General features: G+C 37.9%; 1 protein-coding gene across 1 annotated transcript in view; it reads left to right on the top strand.

Moving 5' to 3' along the window:
* Positions 1 to 2,436: 2,436 nt before the first annotated feature.
* LOC726407 overlaps positions 2,437 to 24,588 on the top strand; it is a 28,458-nt gene continuing 6,306 nt past the window's right edge. Inside the window, exons 1-6 of the mRNA XM_001120691.5 lie at positions 2,437 to 3,345; positions 3,867 to 4,536; positions 6,681 to 6,784; positions 8,698 to 8,874; positions 9,276 to 9,458; positions 10,016 to 10,198. Coding sequence (XP_001120691.3) covers positions 4,121 to 4,536; positions 6,681 to 6,784; positions 8,698 to 8,874; positions 9,276 to 9,458; positions 10,016 to 10,198 — 1,063 coding nt within the window. The 5' untranslated portion in view covers positions 2,437 to 3,345; positions 3,867 to 4,120. The remainder of the gene's footprint in view (positions 3,346 to 3,866; positions 4,537 to 6,680; positions 6,785 to 8,697; positions 8,875 to 9,275; positions 9,459 to 10,015; positions 10,199 to 24,588) is intronic.

Raw genomic sequence — 24,588 nt, 5'->3', positions numbered from 1 at the left:
ATTGTAAACAAGTACTAGTAAAAAATATATTATCAAGGAAACGAATGAATTATCACAATTACATTTCTCCACGTTATCATTATCTCGATGATGCTCTGATAAATTTTATAATTAAACCCTGAAGTTTCATATTGGTATTAAAAAATAGAAATTTTACTTTATTTTAATTGTAAACAAGTACTAGTAAAAAATACATTATCAAGGAAACAAATGAATTATCACAATGACATCTCCCCACGTTATCATTATCTCGATGATTCTCATAAATTTTACAATTAAACCCTGAAAATTCAATTTACATCCCCCCAGAAATTTCGCCCGCGGGAGGAAGAAGCGGCTAAAATCCGTTCCCCTCGGAAAGGAAAACAAAGAAAATTCTTGCTCGATTCGATCGGCCACCCGCACCCCCCGCCCGATTCAAGGAATCGTAACGAAAGGAATTGTCGAGGCCCCGATTAGAAAGGAGCAGCTGTCGAAATCACAAACCGATCTTCCATGGAAGAAAGCAAGCCGGAGATTAAAGGGGAGGATTTGAGAGAAGGGAGAGCGAGGGGTGGAGCAGCCCTCGCGAGGACGAAAAGCATGCACGTGCTGTGTATTGCGGGGATGGATGCAAGAATGGATCAGGGATCTCAAACCGGCTCGTTGTTTCGCGGAGAACTTCGAATTTGATTCGAAGTTACCCTAATCAGCCAATTAAAACGGGGGGATGATGGAGAGTTTACTTCACCTTTCCGTTTAATTTATTCGGGGAGAAATTTGTGGAAGGGGATATTTTTCGAGGAATAGTCGAGAGGAGGGGGTGGTATATTGGCCCGTGAAAGTTGGAGATCCCTGATGTCCCAGCGGTCGTAGTAGGATTCAAAGGGTGGCTCGGTGGTAGAATTCGAAGTTTGAATTTATTAATTTTAAAGCACCGCGTGTTTTCTTTCTTACTCATTGCTATTACTATATTTCTCTCAATACTATTCATTGTTTCTATCTTTAACAATTTTTTTGTTTTTTAACAATTGACAATTTTATTCGATAAAAAATTTAACGAACGAATCTCTCAACAAGATATCATCTGTACCAATATTACACTCTACACTCGTGTAATAATAAAAAATCGAAAAAGAACACGCACCATCATCTACCTTCGTGCATCATCCATCGTCATCACGATCGTTGCGTTACTCATCAAATTATGAGAAAGCTTCTCTCTCTCCCAAAAGAGGCTCGCATCAACCAATTTCCTGGCAACGTTCAAACCACTTAAGCGAAACATTCTAAATTCCCTATAAAAACCTCTCCACCTTTGAACGATCATTTCCAACCCGGCGTTCCTCCAACGCAGCTAGGCACGATGACGAGGGGGAGGGGGCAAAGCCGGCTTCCGGGGGTAGCGTGGACGCCAACGGCTCATAGGATTCGCAGTTTAGGCTGTCAATGTTAGAGAACGGACTGACAGCACACGCTTGTCGGCACACGGCGACGAATGCTCGACAGGAGCGGGTCACCTCGGTGCGTGTGCGTTTCTTCAGTGTCGGGCACGAAGCCAAACAGCGCGCTTCTTTTATTCGCTTACGTAGCTTCTACGTTTTTCCTTTTTTTTTTTTTTTTCACTTCGACGAATCGAGTCGAAATTTACGTTTAATTAATTCAATTCGTTCGAGAAGATTTCTTTTTTTTTTTTCCCTTCAACGCGATTTAATTTGCATCCCTTCTTATCTCTTCTTCCAGTGTTTACGTTTAGACTTTTCTCTCTCGTCGGTAAAAGAGAAAAGGGGAAACGTGGAAGTTTGAAAAGTTTTTGCGTTGTTTTTTTCTGTTCGATCGCGCGCAAGAAAAGAGAAGTGAAAAAAGTGTGCGTGAGGATTTTCGGATCACGTGAAAGTATTTTTCTCTCTCTCTCTCTCTGAAATTTCTTCCCGCGTGGTATTATCATGCGGACTGGAAAACAGAGATAACAGAAGAGAGCGGTGGGATTTTGATGAATGGCCCCCTCGGCTTTTCGCGTTGATTTATCGCGAGGCGTGGCGACAATTTTGGAGACTTTTATTCCACCTCGAATAACGAAGTTGGAGAGTGTCGTTTCCCGTGGATTCGAAGAGACGCGAGCCTCGACGAAATGATCGAGGCGGAAAAAAGGATTCGGAATGATGTCGGAAGTGACGGTTTCCGCGTTGTGATCGATCGAAGTTGAGGGTGGAAAGTGTTGGGGGACAGGTGAGCCCAAAGAATGGGTTTGTTTAAGATGGAGAAATTGCTCGTGAACGCGATAAAACAGGGGCGAATGTTGGTCGACAGTGGTTGACGAGTTTGATCGATCGATCGATCGGTGCCTTCGGAAGAATCGTTTGAGAAATCGAAAGAAAAGAGAAAAAAATATTTGAACGATGATTCCATTTCGAAAGTCGATTTTGAAAAATCGGTGGAAATGGATTTGTTATATTTCTCGAGAACGATAGAAATAATTTATATTTTCTTAAGAGGAAAGAATGTACATATACAAGGCTGTATATTTTTGTAAAGAAACTTGCAAACTTGTATTGCGTGCTGAGCAATATCGATTTCCGAGAGACTGATAATTCGACGGAAGGAAAAATTCCAACAATTTCCAAAGATACTTTGGCGAGAGAGTTTACGCTTGGAAGAAGGTTTAAAGAGTAATGTTTTGAATAGATCGAGTAGTACTGATTCAAAAATAGTCGGGCATCGTTCGATCGCGCCAGACGCGAATCGACTTTATCGGTGTATCTTGAAATAAAACAGAGGCGAAACATTTCTCACTCTTCGCAATCTGCGACGTAAATATAACGAATTTTCAAATTTTTTTTCACACGCGCAAAGCGTGCCATTTTTTTATCAATCAAAGTCCACGATAATTCTATCCCAAACAAACAAAGAGTGAAGAGAGAATCATCGTGCGTTCTAAAATTAATAACGCAAAGCAAACGGATGGATATTCCTGTCTTAAAATTAAACGAAGGGAAGAAAGAGACGCGCTGTTGAAAAAAATCGGTCAATGTCAACGCGCACGTGACGATCGAACTCGCGTTCCCAATACTATTCTAATCCCCGCGTCCTTGGTCAACGAGCATCTCCAGAGTCGTCTGGAAGAAGAGTCACTGGAGACTTGGCCGTGGCCGATTAATCGCGCGCCAGGAGGTTTCTCGGTGTGGCAACAAACCTGAAGATGCCAGGAGGCGTCGAGCGAAAATAAAGAGAGCCACGATTTTCATCGGCAAATAATCCTACCTCTTCAGTCTTGCCAGGCTTATCCGAGTTGCTGGCCGCATTCTCGCGAGAATCCTTTGAAAATTTATCGACCCGGATGAATGAGAGAGCCTATCGACGTTTCTAGTAAGTCCGCTTTGTAAATCAATTCTAATTTTTTCGGATAAGAACCGTGGGAGAAAAACGATCGATAAACGAAACCGATTGCCAAATTCTTCTCGAGATTATTTTCTTTTCTTTCTTTTTCTCACATTAAAGATTCGTATTTCTGCTCTCAATTATCATCAGTTTCGTTTACCAGTCTTGATAACTTATAACGTCAAATGTTTATTATTCATTTCGGTATTTTAGAATTTCGTCGGAGAGTTAAAATTGTCCATTTCCATTTCACCAATCCAAGTATTCAAGAGTTGATTACAATATTGTTTTACGTACACTTTTAGAAATTTTCTTTCTAGTAATTTTGTATAATAGTTGAGGATGCAATTTGAACAACACCCACGTTGAAAAGCCAAAACATTCGTTCTCATCGCGCGACGGTTTATCACTTGGATGGCAAGCTCCGTAAAGCCCTGTTCCAACAGGGATCCTATTTTATTTCCCGAAAAAGGGCGTCCCCTTCACGCTTTGTTCCACGTTTCTCACAGGGACGAGGAGAGAAAGAAGAGAAGAGAAACGAGGATCGCACGTGGTTGTTCGCAAAGTGGTCCTCGAGTGGTCGGTACCGAGAAGCCGAAAGAGAGCCGGTGGCTGGCCGTGTATAGGAAGGGAGAAGGAAGAAACAGAGGGAAATTGGCCCGCGTTATCGGCTCACTTGACTCCTTCGCTTGCCCTCGAGGAGGTTAATTTTAAGAATATCTCGAGAGGAGGGCCACCTCGACCTCTGTGATGATCAACGATCATGGCGGCAGGAGCAACGACCCTGACGAGCCTTCTGTTGTTGTCGCTGATGGCGGGATGCTCGTTCACGTCGAGGACAGTTCAATCGAGCACTCATTCGCCGTTCACCAAGATTCTGAAAGGCGTGAGGCTGGCGGGCGGCTACATGGAGATCATCCAGGAGGACCATTGCTCGCACGGGGCTGTTCGATTGACTTGCAGATCGTTGAAGGCGTTCATCTTCGTCCTGGAAGCGGAATATCTCTCGAATCTGACGCGCATTTGCGGATACGATTTGCAGAAGTTGGTGGAGAAGAAGATGTACAAGAGTCGAGGTAGCGGCTCCTACAAGAAGAAAGGGTTGAAGGGGAATTATATCGACGATGGTGATGAGGAACCGTTTGGACTGGTCGATGTTAGACAGTCGTTGAATAAGAGGTACGTGTGAAAAATTGGTCAAACATCAAAAATTCTGACCTAAAATTTATGATCGCTATTTTAAAAAATCGAATTGTTAAACAGTAGATCATTTTTATTTATTCGTGCCATTCTTTGCGAGAATTCACGTTGTACGGAGTAAAATCTCTTGACACAATGTTGTAGATCAAGATCAGTTTTTCGAATTTTTGTGAACTCGAGGGAACTCGCTTTCGCTTTTCATATCATTTCGAATACACAATACGCACCAACTCTGGTAATACGAGTCACCCACTAGGCATCCGCAAGGAAAGGAGAGAGTAAAAGATATTCGGTTTGGATTACATTACCGTAACCACAGAATTAGAAAACCATTCCTGACACGTTTCAAATATAAATTTACTATTCACATACGAAGCCTAATCGATAGAAATGCATTATTTAAATTTTTACCTTCTTCTATATTATTCCAGCCCATCTAATAACAAATGCAAGGTGCTACATCGCTATTTTAAATATCGCGCTCATTGTCTGTCACAACAAACGCGTTCGTTCGCAGAAAAGAACGAACGAGATCTATTTCGTGGGTAAAATCACCAAAGATAAACGTAGAACCGTGGAATTTTACTTGCAAGCAATCGTTCTTCCTCTCTCTTCCACAAAATTCACTCCTCTGTGACCATGTGTCATGATGGTAACGTGTCTTCAAGGGTGGAACGAAATCTCGACACGCAAAATTGCCGTTTGATGTGCGCCAGTAAAGCGTACGTGAAGTTTTAATTGCCTTTTGAGCGACGTTCGATGCCCGCCGAAGGAGAAATCGTTTCCAAGAGAGTGCATCGCGCGCGAGGAGCACAGCTCGATGAACTTTGTAAATAAGGGGTTGCAACTGCGAACCCCGAAGGGAACGCCCTCTCTAGGATTTAATTTTTCTCTTGTCATAGGGAAACTAGGGATTTCGTCCTTCCTTTTTCCTTCCTTCAAAATTTCTCTGCTCTTTGAAAGCATGCGGAACAATTTTGTATCTTTTTAAATTAGGCGGAAAATATCGAAGGCGAAAAAAATTATAATTACAATAAAATACATTATTTTGAAAAAATGTATCATTTGAACAATCAGCATGAAATATTCTCGTTCATATTAATTAGCATGAAATACCTTGCACGTCTCATTAAATTGTTTTAATGAAGCTATAATAATAAATCTACTGTATCGTTATTACCCGATTCATTCGAAGATCCGAAACTATTAACTTTTTCGAACTCGTTAAATTTCAAATTAAATTTCAAGCGTTATTAAACCTGAACAAAAAACTAAATTACCAACTAAATTATCCATTAAACATCCTCGAGCGTATTTTCCTAAATTATTTTCGATATTTTTAAATGGATCTATCGTCAGGATGTGGAAATTTTCAAATCAAAGATCATATTCCGAGTCAACAACGTTTCGAGCTCGTTCGGAAATGCGACGGTGAAAGAGTCGCGAGGTCGAAAAATTCAAAGGGATTCCTCGCGTGGGTGGCGCATGAAACGTTATTTCCCTTTTATTTCCTGCGAGGGGAACGAAGCGATAAAATCGCCGTGAGGGGGAGGGGTGTATTCACCTTCCCACCCCCTGGTGAAAAGGGGTGAAAACCTACGCCCCCATTGTTCCCCGCCTAGCCTGGCCATTCTCGATCCCCGCGCAACAATCATCTCGATCTGAAAACAATAGCGATTTCTCCTTTGTGAACGGTCCTCGCACTTTCGACACCCGGTACACACACCCCCTAATGACCGGCCTCGCTTATTTAATTGACGACGCTGCAGAGAAATCGATACAATCTGCGTTGCGCTGTTTCCTATACACAAATTTATCCTGTATACTCTGTTTTTGCTGTTTGATATCGCGAAATTGACACGGATTTCTCGGTATAAATTTTCTGATAAAGTTTCTTCGAGGAAAAATTTTTTGCTCGGGCAAAAGCAAAGCGAAACTTTTGAATAGTCGAATTTTTGAAAGAGATGTATTTTTTAATGATTAATTTTTAGAAATCTATTTGAAGGAGGATTTTTTTTTTTTTGGAATTTTTGAAAATCTTGAAACATTGAAGACAAGATTTAAGATACAATATGGCGTTAGAGGATTAAATATTGAAGTATTGAACTGTTTCTATATTTTAGATGTTCCGGACAGAAGCATTGTCGTTACAATTTTATTACCGACCACCCAAGTGCCGTTTATTGGAATCCAGCCACGTTACGATTGAAATACGCCTGTATTCCTGGTAAATATTTTTTTATTATTTTTTATAAATTGAATTAACCTAGATATACGAAAAAAAAAATAATCATCGCGTTAAAAATAAGTTTCCGATCTGTTAATTTTTCTATAGAATTTAACACGTGAGGAAACAGGAAATACTTGCGTTTCGATTTCATTTTTCTATACTCTCGCCTTTCTTCTCGTAGAGAACGATCGATTTTCAGTCACGTTCTATCGATAATCTTCAATCTAGATAATCCAAACGAAATACCAGATAATCTTGATCGAAGCTAGAGAATGAATGCCATGTCACGTGCAATACTTTCTTAATTTTATATATTACAAAAATCTTTCTATTTTCTTCATCACTCGCGCAATTTAAATAAGAATTCCCCAAATCCTTTTAATCCACTTCTTCTTCCCTTCCAATAGAACTTGAACTTGAATAAAGTTTATACGATAAAGAAAGTTCAAAATCGATAAAAAATTCTTAACAAGTTATTCAATAAATTTTTCTTTTTCCCTCCCAGATTTGAAATTCTGAGAACCATTTCCAATATTCACGCGATTCCATTCTTTATAATATCAAGGGATGAAAAAGTTTCACACGAAACTTTTATAATAACCGACAGAAGAGCACCGCAATGAATGACACGTATGCGACGAAAGGCAGAAATTCGAAGGACGCGTCTTAATCCCTTGTCTCTATGCAACCAGGCGAACCGTGAAATAGTAAAAGACGCGAAAAGACTCGTTGAATGCGGGAACGAACGTCCTTGTACCCTGCGCGAATCACTGTCTTCGAGAGGCTCTTTAATCGGGCTACCTTTCTATATAACACGTGATCCATCCGCGATCAATATGGAATATTTTTACGCGACGCGATAATTTTCCATCTCTCTTCGATTATAATTTCATATTTAGATTCGTGTGCATAATTTCCCGTGATTCGAATATTTCTCCAATTAGAAAAATTATTATAATTTTAAATTAAAAATTGATTGTTATACCAACCAATGATCAATAAACCTGTATATTATTTTACACATCGTAAAATAATCTTAGAACGAGAAAACGTGTTACTTGCGTCACAATGTGATTGATGTTTCTATCATAACACCGAACATCATAACATCTGCTCTGTATAAATCATTTTTACCAAATAAACGAGCGCGTGTTAAAAAAAAGAAATTAATATTTACCTTAAATCTTAGCCGAGAGAATCTGTGGCTAAAAATTCGTATCTTCGATATATATATATATATATATACCATTCTCGACGTATCTTTCAATAGTGGAATTTTATCGTTCGAGAAGAATAATAAGACGACGAAAAGACTCGAACGAGATCGAAGAATAGAGCCAAGATCTTTTTCATCGTTCGAGAAGATAGAGGAAGAATCGTGCCACCCCTTCGACGCCCTACAACCGGTATCATCCCCCTCCAGGTGTAGGTATTCTCCGGCCTGTTCACCCCTCCTGTGGAAAGTGGGGCAAGGACACCCTCGGTCAGGCGAAACGTCGCATAATGGTGGCGGCAGCCGACACTCGAAATCGACAAATGGACCGAAACGGATGCAGATGTTGATTGCGCGTCCTTATGCCGGTAAAAGTGTCGTCCTTTCGCGTCTCTGGAACGAACGATACTCGAGGGAGGTCGATGGCTCCGAGGGTGGCAATTCAACTGAGTAGATTCGTGTCGGGGAAAATATAGAATTTTTCACGTGCGTTGGTATATTGTAGATAATTTATACTCTTCTTTCTTCTCCCCTCCTTTCTCTCGCCCGTACATTAGGGAAGAAATTTAATTTCCTCTCACATCCCTCTTAAAGCTGTATATGATAATTTATGATCGCGTTCACTTTTATATTATAATTTTATTCTCCTCAACGTCGTTTGAACATTTATTTACATTGTTTTCGGGGATTGTTTCAGAGGCTGCGGTGAGAAAATATTGCAACGAGGAGCTGAAGGTGATCCCTGGCGAGGGCGGTTTCATAAATTCACCGGGCTATCCGCTTTACTACCTCGGCGAGAGTACGTGCGGGTGGACGTTCAGGTCGGCTCCTGGGCACAGGATCGTCCTCACCTTCCACGACCTGAATATCCGGGGTAAGTATCGATCCGTTTCCCCTTTATTTCCTACCTTTCCCTCCCTGGCTTGCAGATTAACCTATATGGATCTTGCATGGAATCGATTAAGAAATCACGAGTCGTTGTGCACTTTACGATCTAAATTAACGAATTCGTTCAGATCAGATTTTAATTAATATTTAAATTCGAGAATCTATACGTATCTGTTTATGTATGTAACGAAATTTAATCTTTTATTAACAGTTTGATAAAATGTTTTTTTCTCGTTCGTTTCGCGTGATTTATATTCCATTTAAAAAAAAATAAAGACGAATAGAGCGTGTACAGAGTAAAGAGAAGTGTCTAATGCGATTGTACTATGTTTAAGCGAAGAATATAACAAGGATAAAGAAATAAAAATGTTCTAATTGTTTTCCAAGGACCAGAAGCAGATGGCAATTGCGTGGACATCGTGAGAGTGCGAGAAAAAGGAAGAACGCTGTTCGAGAATTGCGGTACCGCGGCTGGCGTCAAGGTCGTTTCGAACTCGAGCGTGATCACCCTCGACCTTGTCGCCACGAAGAGGTTGTACACGGCACGAGGATTCTTCTTGCAATATCAAGGTCCGTCTAACCTCCCGAGAACGAACGTCGATTCGTTTCTTTTTATTTTTTTTTTTTCTTTTTTTCTCTGAAATCGAGATCGATGGAACTCGATATGAACAAACGATTGCACAACGAATCTTTCATCCAGAAATAACGAATCGACGAACTTTTTTTTTTTTTAGAACGCAAGCGTGTCTGACACACGATACCTTTTCTCCACGATATTTCTTTGATATGTTGTGATACGTTCATATGCCTGGTCATCGTTATAACGTTGCATCGTGACGTAACGATCCTTCTGTATTTACCTTTTTTTTCTTTTTTATCTCTGGGCCAATCGGAATTACGAAATTACATTTATGCAGCTCGCAATTTCCATATTTGCAATTTCCGTTAAACAAATAATTTCAAGGCAAAACGAATTGAATTGTAAATATGATTGAAATAGATTGATCAATATTCACCAACGATTTCGTTGATGCACAACGTAATAATAATTATAATTTGATGCGGTGAATAGGATAGTATATGCAAATGAACAGCAAGCTCTATAGAGCTGATTATTAACGTTTCAGCGTTGGACTGTCCGGATGTCTCGGTGCCCAACGGAAGTTACGTATTGAATGGCACTCTAACCTCAAGGACTTTTCTCTGCAAATTGGGTACCGTGTTCCCCGACAGTAAAGAAAGGACAAGGATACTCGAGTGCAAGAATGGCAAGTGGAACGAGAGTGTCATCAACATACCGAGTTGCACAGGTAACCGCGATTCCCTTTTTATCAACGAATATTCTCCTGCATGCACCGTATCATTGACACAAAAAATTAACGTGACACGTGTTTAATTTACAAGCTACGCGCAAAAATTCTCTATCCTGAAATTCAAATTATTTTCTAATCGAAGAAGAAGAATTAAAAATTTTTTTTAAATTGGAGGAGACGCAAAATCAATAATAATAAAATTCCCGTATATAAATGTTAAAATGTTTACACAATTACCAATAACACGCGAATGCTTTCAGCAAAATATATTTTTAGAAAAAAAAAGAAGAAAAAGAATCTTTATATTTATAATTTAACTTCAACTTCCAATCCATATTCCAACATCACATAACAGTTCCAATATTAACTCGAACTGGAATCTAATTTTTTGTCTTAAACGAAATTTTCGAACCGCCAAATAAATTTTCACTCACGTCAATACGTTTTGTCGAGTTGAAACGACTGAGAGATTATAAAAAAAACATGGATAGTGGCACTCGCATTAGTAGCTACGTCCCTCACGGGTCTCCCGGGAACCCATGGCTGTCCATCGCGTTTCGAAAGGGGAAACCCGTGGTGGGGGATATCACGGTGAACGGCGGGGACACAGGAAGAGGGGTTGTCGGTGGCGGGGCAGGATGAAAGAAAAAGACGGAGGGAAAGAATCTTGGGGCGGAGAAGTATTCGTGAAGGTACCATACATCGGTAGCGTTGCACACGTAACGACGCCAGCCGTCTCGACACCACGTGTCCCGCTCGGAAAAATCATTTGAAAATTCAATTTTTCGTGCCAATTAATCACGTAACTCATTTCTATCTTTCCGCGCAATTATACATTTTTCACGTATCTGCCTCCGGTTAATCGGTCTCATCGATCGCGAAACGTTCGTACTCGCGGAACGACCTCGAGGAAGAAAGAATCAACCATCTTAATACATCGTTTGAACACTTTACATCAGGTAACTTTTTTCTTTTTTTTTTTTTTTAAATAGAATCGATATAGATCATTTTTTTTTCTTTATTATTATTATTTTTTTTTTCTCACTACGATACATCTGTTTTTTAAGTAAGTAGAATTCATTGTTTGCTTTTCACGACGCTTAATTTGCACGTCTATTTGCGCCACGCGTGGATATTTATAAGAATAGTTTAACGTGACGAATCGCGAATTCATATAGAAGCGTTGTAGAACAACGATGAAGCGGATTCTTCCGCGATAAATCAACGTTCCTTTGTTCTCCATTCTCTTCTTTTTATTTTTCATTTCTTGAGTAATACACGATCTTGAGAATATAACCGACGCACAGAGAGTGGTCTCCCAACTTGAACTTTTGTTGAACTCGAGTGGAATCGCGAATTAATTAACGGCACCCGGAAGCTTTCTTCCTAGCTTCTGCCTCTTGAGGGAGGGGATCGCCTCTTTAAAATGCGATACATTCAGCGGATTATTAATTATCCTCGTGCGGTCGTGTTGGGAAGACTTCGCCTTAATCTGAAGTGAACTCTTCAACTTTACTCTGAACTCGTGATAAATTTAAAAATCCGATTATACGGCAATTTTTGTAATGAAAATTGTCTACTACTTTCAAATTTCTCCTTAGTCTGAGATGAGTTCTTCGATATTTCTTTTATTTCCTCGATGAAAATTTATCACACTTTCAAATTCTTAAATTATTTGATCAATCCACAGCGTAAAATAAATTTGAAAATACGTATACAAGGAATGTATCTACGTACATTTCAATAACTCTCTCGTTGAACACTAAAAAACTTGTAACGAAATATAATGTATATAATATTAATTTTTGAATATCAATTTTCTCTTATCAACTTGCCAAATATATACGGCTCGTGATATTTATTTTTTTTGTTTCTGATATCTCCCGTTATCGTGTGGTCGGCGCACGCGTTATCGAGTCGAAACCGTTTCCTCTCGAAAATCGACCGATTCCGTTGACGATATACAGTCACCGCTAATTCCACGTTGAATGAAAACTCTGAAAGGAGTATGGAACGAACAGCTGCGGGATAAATGAAAAATTTTTTTGTTGCCAAAAAAGAGAGGAAGAAGGAGAGAGAAAGAGAGAGAGAGAGAGGGGAAAAAATTGCCCGAATCTCTCTCGCGGTTTTTCACACCTCTCGAACAAAGAGGATCGGGAATGAATGTGTCTGTCCAATATTCTTTGTGCGTCTCTCCATTCACCTCGATAATAACTTCGTCGGCCCGGAAAGAGTTCTCTCTTCAACTTTCCCGGGAATATCGAAAAGTTTTCGCGGAGGGCTTTCATCATCTAGACCTCTAAGAAAACGGCTCGCGAGATTATTGCCTTTCTTACCGGAGGAACTTGGAGGATTTAAAGGCTATAAGAACGAGGCCGGCCAAGTATTTGTGCATCGTAACGGTGATTGAATTTCCAAGGAGATTGTTCGAGGCATTGATTACCTTTTTTTTTTTTTTTGTTGGAACGTTGGAGCTAACGAAACAAGGCCGTTAACAAGGCATTCTATAAACGAGACAAACGAGGAACGGGGAAGATAAATAATTTGGTAGATTGTTATTTTAAATATCTCCTCGAGAATGAATTGTTGGATTGGAAACTAAAATATCCATTGTTCCGTGAAGAATTTGTAGGAGAAATCCGACGAATTGGACAAGCTTTTTTTTAGCGGAAAGACAAAGGGTGCATTGTCTTTAAATTTGCCTCCCTGGATCGTGGTTGAATACCTTTCATTTTCAATTCAACGGGCAATTCGAGGAAAAATTCGAGGAAATTTGTATTCACGATTAGAAATATAATGGAAAAAAATAGGAAAATTAATTTTCGATTTGCAAAAGAATCGTATATTTGGAGAATTTGTTGAAATCAATTTGAATTATCGATCTATTCCCGCGCTAAGTCGCGCTTTCATTTTCCGCCATCTGTATTTGCTCCCGCGAAGGAGCAAACTTTCAAAAGTTTCAACGAAACAGCTATAGGGGCATGCGTTGCTTGCATTATATTTGCATACATTTTATAACGAATATATAATTCAAAAGATAGGTAGTTTCGAGTAGAAGTGTGATCGCACGAACGAGAAACGAGAAAGCGGGGAGGTAACTGGCTCGTACTCGTCGTTGTGGTGGGGAGAAGCCAGGAGTGGGAGTAAATGGCGACTGGAGGGGATAATCGCCCCTATCGTACCCCCACCGTAGCTCACCTCCTTGCGCGCGGAGATAATTTTAGAGTTGAGAAAATAAAACAACGTTGCGATTGCACATGTTCAACAAGCAGCTGAGACAAAATTGAACTTTGAAAACCTGATGATTCTACGTATATACGTATAGATTCTTTTGTATTCTCTCTAAAACGCAAGATCGTTTTATTTTTGTAAAGTGAAATAAATCGAACCGATTTAAAAGATAAAAATAAAAAAATCGTGCGTAAGATTTTCACACATTTTTGAGTTAAAAATTTTGTATTTTTTTTATTTTATCGTTCGTATTAAAAAACAAGATTATGTGCAATTAATTCTGAATGGATGCATCGCAGCTTTATTATTTTGTTTTGAACAGTATGAATGTTAAGCAGGTAATTAATATTGATGATGCGCCAACTACGTTTATAAAATTATTTTCCATGATTCATCATTCCAAAGTTTAAGCAAATACTTTAACAATGCCTGGCAAAATAATTACAAAATTACAAATGAGATTTTATTTACATCCTATTCAACCCAAGATGATTTAACCGATCACGTTCAATTCTACCTTAACATTATACAAACTCGTAAAAGACCAATACGAAACCGATAAAAAAAATCAGTCGTTCAAAACAAATTATAGAATACGAAGAAAAAAGAAAAGGAAAAAGTAATATCGAGGAAACGCTAAGCAATAATCGTTGATCGAATCCAAAGAGGAGGACAACAGCTTGTTTTCATCCTGGAGAGAATTTGCGTGGGAGATGGACGTAGAACGGTATATATATATATGTATATATACATATATATCGGTGGTGGGGATGAAACGATCGCCCCTGTTTATTCCCCCACTCCGCTATTCGCTCCGTCTCTGTCGCTCCTTGCCCTCCTCATCAAGCACGAGCGTTGATGTACGAGGTAGAGAAGGTTGTGTGTCCAGTCGTCGTCGGAGTTTCTGATAGTGGGACCACGCGACTCTTGCCGTCTTATCGTCTCTTGGCTTTTTATCAATGGAGAGCTCGTGTCACCGTCTTTCACGTTTACGTACGCACGCCTCGCGATTACGCTCAACGACGCACGCGCGATATCGTGAGGAGAAGAGAAACAAACGCGATTCTGGACGCGCGATTACGAGGGAGGCCAGTCCGGAATTTTACTCGTCGCGTTTCTGGACGACGGATTCTCTTTGCACGGGGCACGAACAGAGGTCGATGGAATAAGACGAGGCCGGGGTTCAAAGGTTTCCGTTCGTGTGTGTTTCTTCACTCCGATTTCGCAGAGAGTAGCTCGAAGGCCTGGCTTTGGTTTCGTTTATTCGATTGTACATCTTCGGATAATCAACACAACGAGTCAGAAGGAGAAAATTCGCCTCGAGGGCTCGATGCTATAAAAACGAGGAGAGACGTGATCTTCGTTCCCTCCACCTCGTCCTTCTTTTGTCGGTGAAAGAGAGCATTCGGATTCAGGGCAGAAGGAAGGAAAGAGACCCGTTCGCTCGATCCTGCACGATCTGCTTGGCCTACCTCCGACTGACTTTACTTGGATGAAGTTGGACAGCCTGTCTTGGCCGAGAAAAGTATAACAACGGCACGAATTTGATCGTTCATTCATTACCGAATTCGGTTTCGAACCTCTCAAATTGAAAGAAAGGAAAGTCCGACCGATCGATTATTGGAGAGAAATTTTTTTTCCTTCGATCGATGCTAGATCATCGAGACCGAGAAATTGCACATATTGTTTTAGATCGGCTTATCTAAGACGTTTATATAACACCGGAATAAGATACGTAGAGTAGAAAAAAAAAAGAAGAAGAAGAAGAAGGAGAAAAAGAAATCGAATAAACAAAAACAAGTTTCCAAGGGGTAATGAATTATTGAATTGATCTAGTTAGAGATAAATCCGATGTTAGAAAGATTGTAACATTAATCTTCTCGAATCTAGTAATAGAATATTCGTGGAAAGATATTTTTAAAAGCATATTTTTGAGAATGATCATTGAGCCAAAGAGTCTGAGAATAAATTAAGCAAAGGTCAGAGTTCAGTAGAAAATCAGCCCTCACGTGTCGTATGAAAATAGTTCGAATAGAAGTGAAAAGGCGTGTCCCATAAAGAATATCCTCAATTGCATGCTTTCAGTCTTGAAAAAGATCATTGGATATATATTTCGATACGAATTAATCGCTCGAAATCCGAGGAGGTTCGACTTGAATTCGACTGTATTGCGGAAGAACACGCACAAGAGAGAGACAAAGGGAAATCAGTAAAATAGGACGACTATAATCGGACGATTTATCAAAAAAAAAAAAAGAAAAAAGAAAAAAAAAGCGACGCACAAACAGTTGAACAGGTATTGAAAATTTTCTTACGATGCAACAGAATGCATTTTGCTCGCGTATATTATGTATCACATGTTATGTACTAGTATATATATATATATATATATATGCATATACACGTTACGAGGTTACGAGGAAAAAAAAAGAAACAGACTGCACGGTGGGCAATGTATAGTAAAAAGACCGTGTATTACACGGAATAGAGAGGAGAGGGTACGTGCAACGGAATCGAATGAAAACGTGCACCGTTGTATACGGTTCTCCTTTTCTTTTTTCCCTCTCTTCTCTTCTCTGTCTCTCTCTTTCTCGTTCTCTCTATGCCCACGATCTTTCTCTTCCTTCGAATTCCCTGAAGAGACGAGTCCAAAGCCAATTTACGCAACATACCTACTTATCGCAGAACAAGGACACTTTTAATCGCGCCGAACACACGTTTGTTGAAAAATAGTTCGTGAAAAATTTGTTATAAATATTTTACGATAGTTTTTGTTTTTCCCCCCCTAAAGCCAATATTTAATTTTTTAAATTACGAATAAAAATAATTTTCTTTCTTTTTTTTTTTTTAATATCGTTTTTTTTAATATTGTCTCGAGAAATTCAGTTTCTCAAATTGTGTTCGATTCAACGAAATAAATTTGTCGAAGTAAAAATGGAGTCCGTATTTTGAAGAAAATTTATCGGAGCTGCTGTTGCTTTTAGAAAGAGTCGTAATAGCTCGAAACGGTATGGTGTATACAAAGAACCGACGAATATAGGGGTTCTACGAAAGAGGGGATAAGGATAGACCATGTGGCGTCGTTAACTCAACGTCGTGTTCATCGTTCTCAATGCCCCGCACGATTGCCCCTCACAATGTTTTCGATAGCCGCGGCGTATCAATTTATAAATATATCAATTTATATTTATTTACACGTGTTTTTTTCAATCCATACGTCTCTTCATTTTAATAAAAAAAAATATTATCTCGAAAAGTTTCACAAAATAACTTTCTTCAAGACGGATAATAAAAATAACGCTTTATTTTATCGCGTAACTTTTTTCAAAACTTTACGAAGATTAAAAAAATCTTTAATATTATGAAAAACGATATTTCGACTCGATAATTCTCTAAATATTAAATAAAAAAAAAAATACTCATCGTTATCTATTCCTCGCGTGTAAAAGCGGGCCCAAGAAAGAGGCGTGCCATCGTCAGGTAGAGGGGATCTCGCAGAGATGCACTGGCGGCATCACGAGCGATAAGAGATAACCGACAAAATCTCTTTTCTTCGCATTTTTCTTTTCCCAATAATGTTGCATTTCATTTTTTCCTTGCTTTCTTTTTTTTTCTTTTTTTTCTTTTTTTTTTTTTCATTTGTTGACGACTCCGGGTCAAAGAGTATCGTGGTCTTGAACGAATCAAGGCATCGTCGTCCATCACGCCACGCGTTTCTCGTCGATGATAAAACCGATGGAATAGCGGAGATCTTACTCAGTTCGTCCCTTCTGCTCCGCGAGTCTTCCACGAGCCTGCTTATCGGCTATCGACGAGGAAAGATCGCGCTTTTCTTTCACGATCACGTTGACGTTGTTAACTTGACCTTCGTTAAAAAGAACATTGCGAGTGAGAAATTCGATTCCTCGTCCATTTTTTTTTTTCCTTTTTTTCTTTTTTTAATCCTCGCAAAAATCGAGACGAGAGGATTCGTGTGATCGGTGTTGTACTCTGTCGGTTATGGATACAAACAAGAGAGTGTTACAAATATTATTGTTATCAGGTAACAATTCAGATTTCGAATTATGCACTCCGCTCGGTGCAGAGCTCGTGTCTCGGTGTGTTTAACCGGGTTCACCGGTTTCCGGTTTTGTTATTCGAACGGAATGAAACTCCCGAGTGACTAACCGAGTGACGAATCGATCTTCGATATCGAGTTGCCTATAAATTTTCTGCTTATCCGATTGAATTAATGACACCGGTGATTGAAAGAAGTAGAGACGAATCTTTGGGGATCGAGTTTCTTGGAAAATTCGCGATTTCGCTTGGAAAAAAAAAAATAGAAGAAGTAATTCTATGAAAGATAGAAAGATTACTTGTACGATGTAGTTTCGTATATCTTCGATAGATTTATGATAAGTGGGGAAAAATGGAGCAAGTGTAATGAGAAAAGATCGATTGGAACAAAACGAAGGAAGAAAATAATTCGAAAGATAAATTTAAATATACTTTTCTATTTAGTCCAAAAAACTCGCGATAGAAGAATAAACAAAGAAAAAGATAAAGGAGGATAGAATGATAATTGTAACGAAAGATGTAGCGTTTTCCATTATTGTCCATTCCTTTTAAGACTTAAGAATAGAGTTGAGATGAAGGGATAAGATAGATTCAAGGGGAAAATAGGTGAAAAAGGGGAGGAGGAGAGAGAAAGAGATCGGTAAAGGAGAGACAGAGACAGCGGAGAGGAGAAGCTTTGGGGAGAGACTCCACGCCAGAGTGGTTTGAACGCGGGCCCACTGATGCTATAGTAGTATAGTTCGAGGAGCCAGGAGAAACAGTCTGTTTAAATCGAACTGTCGTGCAGGAACGCGTTATGGTGGTGTGTAGCAGCTGACAGTACGCGGACGCACACTGAGTTTCGGGTGTGAGGAAAGGTACCGACGAGGATCAACTTGCCGATTGTTTCACCATGATACGAATATTCGCAGACACCTTCAGGAATCTTATAAGTAAGTGATCCTGACGATATCGCGATCAAAAAGATCAGAATAATCTCATTTTTAAAGAAGAACCAAATTGTTTCATAATTGATACATAAATTTTATATTCGAAACTGTGTTGACAGATGATATAATAATGATAATTCAAGGAATTAATTTAATTTGCCCATTCCGGATTATTAATCTCGGAATAAAATGAATAATTTTCGTACGGTGGTATTCCTGTTTGAATATTTCATTGGGAACTTGATTGAAAATCATAATTGATCAAATTGGTTATCCCCGCTTATTTGATTAATTAGTCAAATAATAGATAATAGCGATTTATTGACAGAGGAGGGACTGGTAATAAGCATAATTGAAAAAAATATTTACTAATTTGAATTTCAAATCGTATATCTCATACGTGTTTAAAAATTGCCTATTTTATAACGATGCGATAAAAATAAATGTTTAAATTAATAACATTGAATAATCGGGAAGGATAAGCGAGGAGTTGAATTGAAAAAAGTCCTCCGTGGAAAATGATCACTTTTTCGCAAAGTCTTTCTAAATCATAAAAACGTTGCATCATTTCGTTTTGCTTCATTAAACCGTCAAACGCAAGCATCAAAGTTGACATACTCGCACGTTAGACGAGTCCATATAGCGGTCATATTAATCAAATTATTTATATCGTATCCCTCGTCAACACCGTCATATACGTAGAATCACGTGTACGTGCAATTTGTATCCGACCAAAACACGATCTTGAATCTTGAGATGACGTTTTTTACGTCATTGCGTTAATTAAACGAGGAATATGCAATATTCTTTCATAAAGAAAAAAAAAAAAAAAAAAAAGTAAAGGAAAAAATTACATATTTTCAAAGGTTTTTCTTCCAATCATTGAATAATGAATAATTATTTGATTAATAATCGCGGTTAGAAACGGTCTGGACACTCTATCTATCGGAATTATTTTCAGCTGACGTTGCAGCAGTGTAATGTATACAAAAATTCTTTTCGATCGTTTCCAATAATTTAAGCCGACACGACGGAAAATTTTTCCATCTTCGCGTTATATAATTTCACGTATCATCGCAAACAGTCAATTGTATCTCAAGATCGTTCGTCTGTCACGACTTCTGCGTCTCCCCTTACGCGATTTTATTTCAAACTTGCCATCGAACCGTCTCGAACTCGCCTCTCCAACTCACCCCCCAGCACAACACCCCCTATATCGAGCGGAAAGAAATCTTTTCTCGCTGTTTCTCGGCCAATCTTTTCCATCCACGATTTCCATCAACTTTCGCGCATTCGAACTCGTCCGTTATCGACGATTCTCATCCAGGTTGCGCACCTCGATTCCACCATTTTTTCTCATACCCTTCTCCAACCTTCACCCGCAGCACGTGGCATACGTGACTGATGCAACGTACCTGCACAACATACAATGCTCTAGATTTACGTATTTACAACCTTGTGTGTATCCCCGTGTGGCCAGCTTTCTTTACACTGGCCTTTGTACCCAACTCTAAAATTAACACACGTTTCCACGATGTGATGCAACGTAGAGCTGTCGATAATTTCGTCTGTTCTTCGATTGAAATAATGCCTGTTATCGTCGGGTTCTTCGGGCCGACGATTCATCTCGACGTTTTGCGTCGTTTATCGGTGACGATCGATCCGATCGATTCGATCGAAGGGATGGAGATATAGATTGGCGTGAAGAAATTCTGGCAACCGATCAAGATATTGTAATCGTTGTTTGCTCGCCTCGAGTATAATCTTTTTTGATTTGTTTTTTCTTTTTTTTTTTTTTATGTTGTAGGAAGCTATAATTTCTAGAGAATTCTTTGAGCGTGGACACGCGCAACGGTTCTCAACATCGGGATTTTAACAGAAACTTGAAAAGATCTGATTTCACTAAAAATATTTTCATGCAGAGAGAAAAGAATTATTAACTTCTCAGATTATAAGATTTATTATTAAAAGAATTCTTTTCTCCAGGCGGGAAGATAAAACGGTTTAATAATCAAGACAATGCACGCGCGTGTACAACGAGAATCATAGGAAGTTATCCTACGAATAGGATACATTCATAAGAACACGAACAATTAATTCTTTCCGGAGTTAGAAAGTACCATTGTTGTACTTCGAGAGATACATTAAGGACTACATTTAGAGTCAAGTTTATATTCCCCGTTGTAAAAGGCAAATAAGAATGACAGTTTGCAAGCTCTCAAAGTTTTCGCAAAGCTCGATTCCATAAATACACATTCGCGCATACCAAGAGTCCTGAGACGATGAGGAAAAGCAAAGCGATAGAGACGTATAAATAAGTACGAGACAAAAGTAATAAACTTTATGATGGAATTTTATTCGGAATATCCGGTGAATTCTCGTCTTCGTTTATTATAATTTCGACTTGCGATCGAGGGCGGATAATAATCGCAAGTTTGAGAGACTTTTAATCATCGTTCCACCCAAACTTTCTTATTAATTCTTTCCATTCTTTGTTCCAACTTTTATTAAAAAAATTAATTTTACATTTTCATTATCACTTCTATCTCTTTGGCCGACAATTTATTAAAGTTTCGTTTATTTTTTTATACAGTTAAATAATAATAAGTATCGTGCAAGTTTCAGAAACTTTTTTTCATATTCACTTTGAAGACGTGATCACAAAAGAAAAATATATCCTTTCCACGTTGCGAACACTGTTGTCTGTTCGCTGCAAAGTTTCACACGATTCCAGGAAAGTTGGCAACACTTTCAAAAAAGAAAGTATTCTTATTTAATTTATTTGGCCAATAATTCACGGATTAAAATTCTCCGTTTTGTTGCAGTCTCTCTCGAGTTTTGTTATATTTTTACCCGATGTTTAACCTTTGATCTCAATCGATCCTTCAAGTTTCTTCATAAAGGGAATTCGTTCTCTGGAACGGGTTCTGCGTCACACTCGAGTAAAACATTCGGCTGTAAGTGGCATCTCACCGACCATGGCAGTCGGCCACTCTCAAAGATTAACTAAGTTAGAGGGTTAGCGACAATTGTGGGTGATTGAACGATCACTAAAGAGACTCTTCATTCGTGTACATGAAACACACCCGTTTCAGTCTGTTCGAGTGTCTCGTGGAACCTGGTCGACGAATCAAAAACCTCGTACGACAGTGGGAATATATCTGAATCGATTTATTTTTCGATTGATAACGATATTTTCTCCTAATTATATCTGCTGATTGAACAGGTATATAAGTTTCAAAATATCTCGTATATATATTTTTTCCATTAATCCATTAATTCCAAAATATTTTGATTTTTTCTATTTATAAAATATATATGCATTACAAATCAATGATTCTAATATTGATTAAAAAATAGAATAAAATCAAAAATATAAATAAATAAAAATATGTATAATAAATAATCAAAGATAAATGTAATTAAAGCAAAAATTATTTTATCTTATCCCGTTTCGAAAGGATATTTAAAATAATGGATTCTTAAAATATCAGAAAAATTTTCATCGACTCAATTTCGATAACAATTTTAAAACAATTACAACATCATCATATAAATCAATAAATTAATTCCAACATGGGAACTCGGTTCGTATTCGTGGAAATACGTCCAATTTTATCAATTTACCCAATTTTTCTTATCCCTCTCATACGCCATTATACTATCAATCTTCATACCTCGTGATGGAGATCTCATTCACGGTCGGCTTTCATCGTTCCACCACCTCTCGAAATTATGTAAGTCCAGATATCGAGCGGAGATAAATTCATATTTTTTTTCTCTCTCGATGGGTCTCAAATTCGGCACATATTGTGCCGTGGAAAATTTCGCATCGACTATTCTTTCCCGCCACCACTTCTCGAAGAGAATACCGTTCGAGAAACGTGAACGGCGCGTGGTTTGATCGGGAAAAATAAAGCGATTACCGCGGAACGAAGTGTCGATATTCAGTGACCCGTGGGGGATCAACTACGCTACATCAAAAACTTGCCATATTGAAGCGGAGATAACGGATCGTTCGATTTTCACGTAATCGAGATCGTTCTTTCTTTCTTTTCTTTTCTTTTCTTTTTTTCGCCGTATCAGCGATCGAATTGCATCGATGCAACTGACACAGAGGGCAACGAGACAATGTGACGAAACTTGATCGGACCGTTGCTCGATTTTCTCGATTTAACACACGCATACACATTTATATGCAGGACGGAGGAGATTGCTATTGTGACGTAATAACATGATATTTTGACGACGAGGAAATTTAAATATTGAAATCGATTATGAGAATGATACGTAGAGAGTGGATTATAAAATGTGTAGAGAAACGTGTTCTCGAACAATTAAAAAAGTGAATATTCAAGAATATAAAATGTGAAATCGATTGGGATTTAGAAGATTTAGTATATTTTCGAATAGTTTTTGCTACATGTTTATACTTTGCGGTTACAGTCTGAACTCTGACGTTTTTTTCTTATTTTGCTTCATCGTTGCATCTTTTTTTTTTATCTTTATTTACTTCCTTGATATAAATTTAGAGTTATCGTTTATAATTGAACTCTGTTTTTTTTCAAGCGTTGTTCTTCAACTGTTTTTTCATTAAACATTGTTTATTGAAAGTCAATTTCGAAATTAGAAATTATAGATACTATTTGTTTTTAATATTCACAAGTTTTCACATTTCATGCGTAGAAACAACGCATTAAGATGCAAAATAATACAGTAAGAGAGAGAAGAATAAAAGTAAGGGAAATATTATAATTCCTGGAAATTCAACGTGATAATTGATTTATAAGATATTCAGTTCGAAAATTATACATATGCAAATAAATTAAAATAAAAATTGAACACGATGAAATAATTAATATTCAATACATATGTAGAGTCGTACAATGTTAGAGTTATACGATATTTGAAAACTACGACTAATCGATAATTAGCTGAAAGATTATATCGATGTTTACAGTTCATTCGAGATAGATATAAATCTGAATTGTTTACATGAAAATAAAAAATTGTGATTAATCGCGGATAAATGAAAATTAATAGATCAATAATTAAACAATGGGAAAAAAACTCGGCGAATCGATAATCTAAGAAGTTGAACGATAAATATTAAGAATTATATCGAGTTATTATGTGATAATAATTATAAAACTTTTATAATTATTCTTTACTATGTTCTTTTTTTCCATTTTTTTTCTTTTTTCCATTATCAATCATAACGTAATACATAATGTTATCCGAATGGACTTTGTACAATAGATGTACAGCTTTTCATTGTATTATTTCCACGAGTCATTAAAATATTAGATGCGGCGGAACTTGACAGAGTTCGCGATCATGTAATAGTTCAATAAACCGAATTCTTTCGAGCTGAATTAACACGATACACGTTATTTTTATTTTTATTTTTATCTTTTCAAAAATCCAATATCTATGCTATTCCATCGTAAAATTTATTTTTGTACAGGCTCGAAATAAAAATCTCGCGTCTGTGTAATAAAATTTCCCGACCTCTGTATCCGAAGAAAAGAAACATTTCAAAACATTCTAGAAAATTATTAATATTATACACTCTATCTAAAAATGTTTATATTTCAGTCGATATTTTCAATCATTAGCTCGCGTAAATAAGAAAATTCCAGGAGATTGATTTAAAAATAAAACAAGTCTTAATTATCAGAATTACGAAAATATTTCTGAATTTAAAAGATTTGAAGATTAATCGTGAAAAGAAATGTAGATATTTATTTATATATTTTTCTTCTTTTAAGAAAAAAAAAATCCATTTGTATTACTCCTCTACGTTATTGTCATCGTGTTTCTTTCGATCTTCTACCTCGCGCACGTACACACACATTCTCAAGTTTCTTCAACCATCTGTTGCCAAGTTCCATTTCCACAATGAAGCCTTATTAATTATCACAAATGACGATAATTTCTAGAGAGAATAAAGATACCATTGAATCTTGTTCCAATCTTTTCATTGGCCGCTTTTGAAATCGACTCTTCTCAAAATATTGGCCGACTATTTGGATAGGTGATTATCGAAGAGGAACACTTTAACCGCTTCTTATCGTACTCGTTAATTCACGTCTCTATTGCTTTTGTCTCTCTGATAAGGGCACGCATCTTCGTTCAAACGTGTAAACGATGGTATTTATAGTGAGCAAT

This window comes from Apis mellifera, linkage group LG11, assembly GCF_003254395.2.
Source record: "Apis mellifera strain DH4 linkage group LG11, Amel_HAv3.1, whole genome shotgun sequence".
Lineage (NCBI taxonomy): Eukaryota > Metazoa > Arthropoda > Insecta > Hymenoptera > Apidae > Apis > Apis mellifera.
The sequence above is the reverse complement of the archived record's forward strand: the minus strand, read 5'-3'. Positions and strand labels throughout refer to the sequence as shown.